This window comes from Bos mutus, chromosome 13, assembly GCF_027580195.1.
Source record: "Bos mutus isolate GX-2022 chromosome 13, NWIPB_WYAK_1.1, whole genome shotgun sequence".
In the NCBI taxonomy this organism is placed as follows: domain Eukaryota; kingdom Metazoa; phylum Chordata; class Mammalia; order Artiodactyla; family Bovidae; genus Bos; species Bos mutus.
Genome location: NC_091629.1, coordinates 19,876,561 through 19,887,578, shown reverse-complemented (window position 1 = coordinate 19,887,578; position 11,018 = coordinate 19,876,561). Strand labels below are relative to the sequence as shown.

The window sequence follows — 11,018 nt, the reverse complement described above, 5'->3', positions numbered from 1 at the left end:
GCCCCAGTGTAGCCGGGTCCTGTCTCAGAGCCTTTGCTATTAGCATCCCCTCTTCCTGGAAAGCTCTGCAGGCTAATCCATAGCTGTCTTCTTGTTGAACTTCAGGTCACTTGTTTAGAGATCTCCTCTGGCCATCCCCTTGACAATCTACGTCACTTATCAAATCTGAAAAGATCTTGTTTATTCCTTTCCTCTCTTTAAAACAAGCTCCACGAGGGGCAGAAAAGTTCTCTTCTATCGGAGATGCTTTGGCCATGACTTTGGACAGTTCCTTCGATAGTTGTATAAGACCCACTAGATGCCTGACTCTAGCCTGACATCAAAAGAGGGCACAATTCAGCGGACACGCGCCTCATGTGTGCCCTTCTCAGAACCGCGAGAGGGATGCCCACTAGCGCGGTCAAAGACCAGTGCCGCGCATGACGTCAGCCCCCTCAGAGCGGGGCTGTGATTGGTGATTGGAATCTGGGTGGAGCCGAGCGCCCTTGGCCCCGCCCCTTACTCGGCCCCTTGTACGCATGCGCCCCGGCCGCAGCCTCCCTGCCGCGCCATTTTGCCGGGGTTTGAATGTGAGGTGTGGAGTGGCGGTAGGAGTGGAGAGTGCCGGCTACGGTCCGTGACTGGGCTTCCCTTCTCCGTTCCCGCGTCCCCACGAGGTGAGGCGCAGGCCTGCACGGCCTAGTGTCGGGGCTTCTCGGGACCCGGCTGGGGGAGGGTGGAAGCGCTCCTTGCGCTTCCGAACGTTGGGAAGCCAGGACCGCACCTCCGGGCGAGAGCGGAACATTGGCCCATGTCTGCGGAAGCGTCCGGGGGCAGGGGCTTCGCTTTCGCGTCTCGCCTGTCCTGGCGGCATCCCAGGTCTGAGGTGCAGGCTCGGGTAAGCAACCCCACCCCCGCCCGGGCCTGTGAGGAGCGAGGGCGGCCCGGGCTAGGCCTGGCCCGTGCGGCGCGAGCGCCCGCCTCTTCCTCCTTAGCGCCGCGCTGATTGGCCGCGCTCTCGGGGCGGCCTGCTCTCATTGGTCGCACCCGTGCGTCCGTTCTCGGCGCACCCGGCCGCCCGCATCGTGAGGCGAGTGCGGCTGCGGGGCCTGGCCGGCTGCGGAGCGGGCGTACGAGCCGCCGCCCCGCCCGCCGCTGCTATCCTGGGCCTCCCTTTCCCGTTAGGGCGGCGGCGGTGGTGGCGGAGCGCCACACCGCCGAGGGCTTTGGTCTCCGCGGCTGTGAAACGGGCCCGGTGATCTCACTTTGCTGAGTTGCTCGTGAGGGTTAGACTGGTCTGTGTCCCCGAGGAGGTCCGTGCACCTGTCGGGTTACCAGGGTCCACCTCTTGAGGGAACACCTACAATGTTCGGAGCTTTGGGATTCAGCTTAGGAACGAGAAGGCCTGGATTCGTTTTCAGATTTAACCCCTCCTTAGGGCTGGTCACTTCATCTCTCCGAGTCTCCACTTCCTCATCTGGAAAAGCGGGGTTGAAAACATTTACCTCATAAAGTGGCTGCGGATCCCCTGAGTTACTACCCTGGTTTACCAAGCCCCATCTGGGGTGACCGTTGTCCACCTCTCCCACCCACCTCTTCTCCTTGACCACTGTAGCCACGCTGCTTACGTTTTCTTTTTATTACGTGTTCCGAGCGCATGTCCTCCAGAAAGCGTTCGGACGCGCCTTTCGTTTGCTTGGACATGCCAACAGCAGATCTTTGCAAGGCTGGTTCCCTGTCCTTCAGGTTTCACTTACGTTACGCCTCTTTTTGACCAACCTTTCAAAGGATCTCTTTCAACTGATCATATCACTCTAGTTTTATTTACTTCATAGTTTTTTTTATCATGTTCTAGAATCACTAATAGTTTACTTGGTTATTGTCTTTTTCAAATTTCAAAGGCTGATACCTTACCTGTCTTGTTGCTGCTGTAAGCAGATGGCCAGTGCTTGCCACATGGTAGATGCACAAGTATTATTCCTCGGAAGAGTCATGCATGAAAAGGGACTTTTTACTTTTGGATCCTGCCAGTGCTCTTTTTCGCCTCCTCTTGGACCACCACAGTGAAGATTTTGGCCCTTTTTTGTGTGTCTGCATTTTTCACATAATTCGTGGGACTGGATCTACCCAGCCTCTTACTTCTTAAGACCCTATATCTTTCATTTCTTTACACCAGTGCAGGGGAATTCTTTATTCCCCTCTGTTTACTTTGATTTTTGCTATGAGAGCTAGGATAGAGGAGAACCATTTTCTGTACAGTATTAGATAGGTTTGGGGGCAGTGCTGTACCTTTGGTATTAATTTGTTCCTTTATTCATTTAATAACTTGGTAAATAACTTCATTTAATCCACTTAATCTCTTTGAATACAGTGAAATTTATCTTCTTTTGTCTCAAACAAAATGGACAGAGTTCCTTCCCTTGGGGAGCCTATATTCTAGAGGGGGAAAGAGACAAGGTTACAAATAAATGGCTTAAATAATTCCAGACAAATGACAGATGAAGGCGACTTCTCTGAGGAGGTGGCATTTGAGCTGAGACCAGCTATGGAAAGATGAGGGAACAGAACATTCCAGGCAGAGCGAATAGAAAGTACAAAGGGTTCGAGGAAAATCTAGCTTTCACAGAGTAGTATGTGAAGGAACAGGTGTCTGGAGGTCAGATCACATTGGGCTTTGTAGACAATGTAAAAAGTTTGGCTCTGCATTTCAGTGGTACGTTCCTGTGATGAGAAAGCAGAAGGTGGACTGAGGTGCTGCAGTGTGTTCTTAATGTGTATGTGCCAGATGGTTTTCATTTATTGGATCTCTCTCCCTTCCCCCAGATGTAGGGCCTCTGGAGTGGTTCTCTAATGCAGAGGAAATATCTTAAGGAAAAGGCATACATCTTGGGTCAACTTACGTCACACATTTCTGTGTGGTGGCCTTGGAAAGCAAAGCTTTTATTCCAAATGTCTTCATCTGTAATTGAGGACCTTTGAGAAGAGGCTAGACTTAGGTCCAGCCAGTCTTTCAACAAAAAGTCTGGCATAATTGATTTATTGTGGTACATAAAGCAAAAGTCACTCATTTGTGTCCAACTCTTTGCAACCCCATGGACTGTAGAGTCCATGGAATTCTCCAGGCCAGAGTACTGGAGTGGGTAGCTGTTCCCTTCTTCAGGGGATCTTCTCAACCCAGGGATCGAACCCAGGTCTCCTGCATTGCAGGCAGATTCTTTACCAGCTGAGCCACCAGGGAAGCCCATTGTGGTACATATTTTTCATGTATTTTTGGGTAGAGATTTCCAAAAATAGCTCAATGGAGAAGTAAAGTATCAGCCTTCATTTAAAGGCAAAAGAGTGAATTTTTTCATTTCTAGTTTGTCTTTAAAGTCAGTAATGCTTTTTACATTTATATATTGCACATATTTCAGAATGTCAGTGTACCTCCACCTCTGGCAAATAAAGATAACTAGACCTTAATCTTGCTGCCTCTGGAGTATTCTCTAAAATTACCTGATGTGTCATATTTTCACAAATCAGGACTTAAGCTTACAATTTGGGTTTATAGACACTGTCACTGAGGAGACAGAAAAGGGATTTTTGGACAAACGTTTAGTCCCTTAACATTAAAAATATAAGATTTATAAAGTATTTTAACTTTTGGGGGTTGTAGCATGCGTGCTTATATTCCTCCACCAGCACCACCACCACTGCACACACACACACAGTTTCCCGCCATACACTTTTTTAACCTGGCCCTTCAGCTTCACCGTTTTGTGGGGGTCACTTTCGTGTCTCCTAGAGTCGGTTGGCTCCAGCCCTTCTGTCTCACAGGCAATTGACTGAATAAATGCGAAGCATGACTGCTTTTTGATGGGGGAAAAAAGATCAATAAAGGGTATGTAGCTTTTGAAAATAGGGCACAAATACACAGTAGGTGCTCTTCACTGTTTTAAGAATCGAGGGAGAGTGCAGTGAACAAAACACAAAGTCCTTGCTCCCATGTTGCTGACAGTCTAATGGAGGGGAAAGCATAGTAAACAAGAAAGCAGTTTATAGGCCTGATAAAATTGGAAAAGCAGAACCAGAGAATGGAGAGTGACTGAGCTGGGTGCTGTTTTAGATAGGATGGTCCAGGACAGCAGCTCAAAACAGAAGTGACATTTGAAAAGAGACCTGAATGAAGCAGGGAGTGAACTACAAAGCTCTCCAGGGGCAGAGCCGTCTAGGTGGAGGAGACAGTGAGTCCTGACCCCCGAAATAAGCACTGGCAAGTATGAACAATATACAGGATAAAGTTCAAACTCCCATCTTCTTTGAAGCATTTTTGAATGAACAGAAACCAATTATGTCAGTATGTTGGTCACTATTTATCTGACAGATATAATTGAGTTCCTACATTATGTCATGCTTGCTAATAACTGATGCTCAGAGGATAGTCTCCAATCCAGACTGGATCCATGTTTTAGCCGCTTGACTGACATATTAGCTTATCCATTAGTTCATGCGGCAAATGCTTAGTGAATACTGTGTGCCAGGCAATGTTGAAGGTCCTGGGCTACAGAGGTGAGCAAGACCTACAAAGTCCCTGCCCCAGGGAGCTTACAAATAAGAGATGACAAGTCAAAGATACCTCAGATGAGAATAAGTGCTGTGAACAGTGCAATAGGGATGAGGTGGATGATGATTGTGGAAGGCTTTTTTGAGGAGTTGACAGTGGGCTGGATGATGCCTGATGTCAAATTAGAAGGAAGGGTTATTACAGTCAGGGAGAACTCTTGTCTGGTTTGAGGAACAGAAAGAAGGCTTTGGTGGCTGGACAGCAAGAAGGTCAGAGATAAGGTTGACAGGTGCCAGCTTGCATGGGACTCTGTCATGAAGAAAGTTAGTAAAATGCAAATTTATTAAGGAGTGTATTTAAAATTTAAACTCAACAAAATAGGTTCAGTTACCTTCTGTAATCCCCCAAACACACATGCTGCCTTGTGTAAATCCCAAAAGGTAGAATAATTTGCATGTAGTAAAGACTTTTTTTTTTTATTTCATATATACTGGTGTAAACGGTTTTCCTTGGCAACAGCAAACTTTCATGTTTTCATAACAGATTCAGCATTTCAACACAGAAAAAAGAATGGGAAATAAATTGATTAAATCACTGCTTTCCGGCCTGTGTTCCATAATAAAATGGTTCTGTGGCCAGGCTCTGGGTTCTTGAAGCTTTTAAAGCGCATCTCCAAAAGAGGGTGAATATGATGCATAGCATTTTCCAAACCTTTGGTGTAAAAAACAGGAAGAGTTGCTTCTCAGTGAATTGTGTGTGTGGTTGAGTGGAACTCCATAGAGTAGTTTGCCCTGTATCAAAGGAAGTAATATATATAAGTGGTGGAGTCTACCAAATCAGCCATCATGTTGGCTTCCCTTGTGGTAAAAACGAGCGTGTTGAGGAGAATACAGATAGCTTCAAAGATTGGTCTCCTTAGAAGGCTGTGGTTTCTGGCTGTGGAGGAGTACTCTTCACAACCTCAGCATTAGCTGTAGCCCTTTATAAAGCCTATTAATCATTTGTAATATATTAGATGTGGATTTTTTTGGTCAGTCATAGCATATTCTGTGATTTATATTTAGTTTTAAGCTTTAAATATTTGAAAAGTTGCTTTTTATTGAGATATAATTAAGATGTAACATTAATTTCAGGTGCACAACATAATGGTGTATATATTGTGAAATGATCACAATAAACCTAGTTAATTAACGTTCATCATCACACATAATTACAAATATATTTGTCTTTTTTGTTCTGAACTTTTAGGATTTACTGTCCTAATAACTTTCAAATATACAGCACGCTGCTATTAACTGGAGTCTCTGTGTCGGACATTACATCCTCCTGATTTATATATTTATTTTGTAACTAGAGATTTGTACCTTTCTACCCACCTTCATCCATTTGCCCCTGCCATGCAGTCAACCACCAATCTGTTTGTTTTTTTTAACCAATCTGTTTGTTGTTGTTTTGCCATGCCCACCAATCTGTTTTTTTTGTTATTGTTTTGCCGCATACCCCAGTATGTGGGACAGATAGAAGCCATGCCCCCTGCATTGGTAGGCAGAGTCTTAGTCACTGGACCACTGAGGAAGTTCCCTAATCTGCTCTTTTTATCTATGAATTTTTGTTTTTAAGATTCCACATAGAAACATGATCATGTGGTATTTCAGTTCAGTCCTGTCTTAACTCTTTGTGACCCCATGGACTGTAGCATGCCGGGCTTCCCTGTCCATCACTAACTCCTGGAGCTTACTCAAACTCATGTCTATCGCGTCAGTGATGCCATCCAACCATCTCATCCTCTGCCATCCTCTTCTGCCTTCAGTCTTTGCTAGCATCAGGGTCTTTTCCAGTGAGTCAAGTTCTTCGCATCAGGTGGCCAAAGTATTGGAGTTTCAGCTTCAACATCACTCCTTCCAATGGATATTCAGGACTGATTTCCTTTAGGATGGACTAGTTGAATCTCCTTGCAGTCCAAGGGACTCTCAAGAGTCTTCTCCAACACCACAGTTCAAAAACATCAGTTCTTCAGTGCTCAGCTTTCTTTATAGTCCAACTCTCACATCCATACATGACTACTGGAAAAACCATAGCTTTGACTTGATAGACCTTTGTTGGTAAAGTAATGTCTCTGCTCTTTAATATGCTGTCTAGGTTGGTCATAGCTTTTCTTCCAAGAAGCAAGCATCTTTTAATTTAATGGCTGCAGTGATTTAGGAGCCCACAAAAATAAACTCTGTCACTGTTTCCACTGTTTCCCCATCTATTTGCCATGAAGTGATGGACCAGATGCCATGATCTTAGTTTTCTGAATGTTGTGTTTTAAGCCAGCTTTTTCACTCTTCTCTTTGACTTTCACTAAGAGGTTCTTTAGTTCTTCTTTGCTTTCTGCCATAAAGGTGGTGTCATCTGCGTATCTGAGGTTATTGATACTTCTCCTGGCAATCTTGATTTTAGTGTGTGCTTCATCCAGCCCAGCATTTTACATGATGTACTCTGCATATAAGTTAAATAAGCAGGGTGACAATATACAGCCTTGACATAACTCCTTTCCTGATTTGGAACCAGTCTGTTGTTCCATGTCCAGTTCTAACTTTTGCTTCTTGACCTGCATACAGATTTCTCAAGAGGCAGGTCAGGTGGTCTGGTATTCCTATCTTTTGAAGAATTTTCCACAGTTTGTTGTGATCCACACAGTCAGAGCCTTTGGCATAGTCAATAAAGCAGAAGTAGATGTTTCTCTGGAACTCTTTTGCTTTTTTGATGATCCAGCGGATGTTGGCAATTTGATCTCTGGTTCCTCTGCCTTTTCTAAATCCAGCTTGAACATCTGGAAGTTGATGGTTCATATTCTATTGAAGCCTGGCTTGGAGAATGTTGAGCATTATTTTGCTAGCGCGTGAGATGAGTGCAATTGTGTGGTAGTTTGAACGTTCTTTGGCATTGCCTTTCTTTGGGATTGGAATGAAAACTGACCTTTTCCAGTCCTGTGGCCACTGCTGAATTTTCCAAATTTGCTGGCATATTGAGTGCAGCACTTTCACAGCATCATCTTTTAGGATTTGAAATAGCTCAACTGGAATTCCATCACCTCCACTAGTTTTGTTTGTAGTATTTTTGCTTCCTAAGGCCCCTCCAGGATGTCTGGCTCTAGGTGAGTGATCACACCATCGTGATTATCTGGGTCATGAAGATCTTTTCTGTACACTTCTTTTGTGTATTCTTGTCACCTGTTCTTAATACTTTCTGCTTCTGTTAGGTCCATACTGTTTCTGTCTTTTATTGTGCCCGTCTTGGCATGAAATGGTCCCTTGGTATCTCTGATTTTCTTGAAGAGATCTCTGCTGCTGCTAAGTTGCTTCAGTCGTGTCCGACTCTGTGCAACCCCATAGACAGCCTCCCAACCAGGCTTCCCTGTCCCTGGGATTCTCCAGGCAAGAACACTGGAGTGGGTTGCCATTTCCTTCTCCAATGCATGAAAGCGAAGACTGAAAGTGAAGTCGCTCAGTCGTGTCTGACTCTTAGCGACCCCATGGACTGTAGCCCACCAGGCTCCTCTGTCCATAGGATTTTCCAGGCAAGAGTACTGGAGTGGGGTGCCATTGCCTTCTCCGAAGAGATCTCTAGTCTGTGGTATTTATGTATCATTTATTTCACTTGGTATACTGCCCTTAGGATCCATCTATGTTGTCACAAATGGCAGGGGTTTCCCTTTTTGTGTGTGGCTGGATAATCCTCCATTCTGTGTGTATACTACGTTGCATTATCCATCGATGGATGCTTAGGTTGCTTCCATGTGTTGACTGTTGTTAATAGCGCTGCAGTGAACAGCAGACAGTGGGAGTACAAGTATCTCTTCTAGTTAGAATTTTCATTTCTTTCAGATAAATACCTAGAAGTGGAATAGCTGGAGCATGTGGTAATTCTGTTTTTAATTTTTTGAGGAACCTCCATACTTACTTCCAGAGTGGTTGTACCAGTTTACATTCCCACCAACAGGTACCAGGGTTTCCTTTTCTCCCCATGCTCGCCAAATGCCTGTTATTTCTTGTCTTTTTTATTATAGTCGTTCTAACAGGTACGGGGTGATAATCTCATTGTGGTTTTGATTTGCATTCCCTTGTGTTTAGTGATGTTGAGCACCTTTTCATATTGTCTTTGGGAAAATGTCTGTTTAGTTCCTCTGCCCATTTTTCAGCTGGACTCTTTTTTTCTGAGTTGTAGTTTTTTTTTTTTTTTTTTTTTTTATGTTTTGGATATTAATTCTTTATCAGATACGATTTGCGAATATTTTCTCCTATTTAGTATGTTGCCTTTTCATTTTGTTGATGGTTTGCTTTGCTGCGCAGACATTTTTAGTTTGATGTCATTCTGCTTGTTTATTTTTGCTTTGACTTAGCTTTTGTGTGGAAAGTTGCTTTTTAATTACAACTGCAGCTGTCATCTTAGGAACCCAAAATTATCTTCCCAGGTGCAAATTCTCAGTATATAGTGTGTTGTCAATACCTATGGCTGCATGTTGTACACAAAAGAATTTACTCTAGTTTCTTTAATCTCAGAACTCAATGGGATCCTTATTTTATTGTGGGTTTTTAAAAAATCTAATAATTCATATTTTTAACCTTTAGTTTGTGATATGTTTTTTCTTCTGTATCTCAAAATTGTCTCATCACTGATTCAAAAAAGCCCGTCTTCTGGAACCTTGTCTTGGCTAAGAATAAAGCTTATAGGTGATACCCAGAGCATATCAAGTAGATGACTTTCAGAGAGGGGGACATCCAAAATGTAAAATGATTCTCTTCTGTACATCCCTGTGTCCTCATGTGATCAATTACTCAAACCTCATTTTTGTTTTAGGCTCAATGGCAATGGAGCTCAGTGATGCAAATTTGCAAACACTAACAGAATATTTAAAGAAGACTCTTGATCCTGATCCTGCCATCAGGCGTCCAGGTAAAGTGAATAAATACTCTCTTGTGGTTGATTTATTCTTAAAGGACAGGTGAGAGAAACCTTTGTGCAATCTGTTTGTAAAATTTTAAAAAGAGATTAACACTTGAATTCTTAGGTATAGTTTATTTTTCATTTATAACATATGGCAGTGGGTTTTTTCCTTCTTTGTTTGTTGTGTTTTTGTTTCTTGAGTAAAATAACTTTTATCCCTTTTGGAATAAAAAGGACTAGTAAGTTTAGGATGCTTTGTTCATTGACCTTCCTGAAAATCCCTACACCTTCCTGTTTTAGAGATACAATAATCAGAGCATAGAGGTAAGAGTTAACTGCCTTAAAAGTGATTAAGTGAGTGAAACTAGGTAATCCCCATGTTGGATTTAATTAATATTTTAAGACCTAGGGTTCCTCCCCTTCTCCTCCTCCCAGATTTGACCAATTTTCATTAGAGATTTAGTGTAAGCTTAAAATTGCAAACTTGAATGCCTGTAGGAGTTGCACATGAAGGTAAAAGCCGGGGGTGAGGGGGCAGGCTGCGGGGTTAACTGCCTTGGTTAAGGGACAGATATTATTAATATTTGGAACCATCTAACTCGGGGGGATTCAAACCAGTCTTGCAAGATCAGATTTCCAGCTTTGCTTGAAAAATAAGGATACTTATATGAAGCGTTCTCATTTTTAAATGATAGTGATTAACATCAAAAACTTTTGAAATAACACGCAAACCAACAAACTACTTCTGGGGGCCACATGTGTCTTGTGGGTAGTACGCTGATGATCCTTGTTGTAAGCCATATTAACCAGAAATGCTCTTAATCTACTTCTTCAGAATTTACTGATGTGCATTCTCATAAAGAGGATTTTGGAAGCATTCCATGAAGACCCAGATGAATGTGTGCACATATGTGTTGTATATTATATATAGTATATATTATATTGTTGTATATTATACATGTTGTATATAATATGTTGTATATTATATATAGTAAATAGAATTATTTGTTTATTATTTACATGTTAATGCATCCATCCTAGTCTAGAAAGGCTTTTGTGATTTCTGTGAGGGAAAATTGTGATTTTCCTGTCAGTGCTTAAAGAAGTAATTTATTCTTGGATAAAAGGAAATTAATGGTTCTAAGACTTCCCCAGAAAGCCTCTGCCAACACTGTTTAATGAAAATTATTTTTAATAACTGTGTCTTTGTAAGGTGGAGGTGCTGTTGTTTTATGAATCCAGGACAAAATGTAGGAATAAATTGATGTTCTGATAAGAGTTGCAACCATACATTTCACAGGGATTGCCGGATATGAAATATTGACCAACCAAATATTGAAGCAACCAAAGCTTTCTATAAAACCATGTAAACCATAGTGTGTCCCCTCTTGAAAAATTTTTTTCAGTTCAGCATTCTTTATCTTTCAAGAAACACATGGTAGACACAAAGCAGGGAGGGTTTGAGGGTGGAAGTTAAACTCGGGACTTAATTTGGAAAGAAGGTGTTAAATCATACTAAATTGTAGAATAATAGATGCTAACCGCTGACCTTTTCAGTAAATATTGA

At 42.6% G+C, this 11,018-nt stretch overlaps 1 protein-coding gene across 1 annotated transcript in view; it reads left to right on the top strand.

Annotated features, from left to right (window-relative positions):
• The first annotated feature begins 519 nt into the window (after positions 1 to 519).
• CSE1L (chromosome segregation 1 like) overlaps positions 520 to 11,018 on the top strand; it is a 35,038-nt gene continuing 24,539 nt past the window's right edge. The window contains exons 1-2 of the mRNA XM_005900444.3: positions 520 to 656; positions 9,365 to 9,460. Coding sequence (XP_005900506.1) covers positions 9,370 to 9,460 — 91 coding nt within the window. The 5' untranslated portion in view covers positions 520 to 656; positions 9,365 to 9,369. The remainder of the gene's footprint in view (positions 657 to 9,364; positions 9,461 to 11,018) is intronic.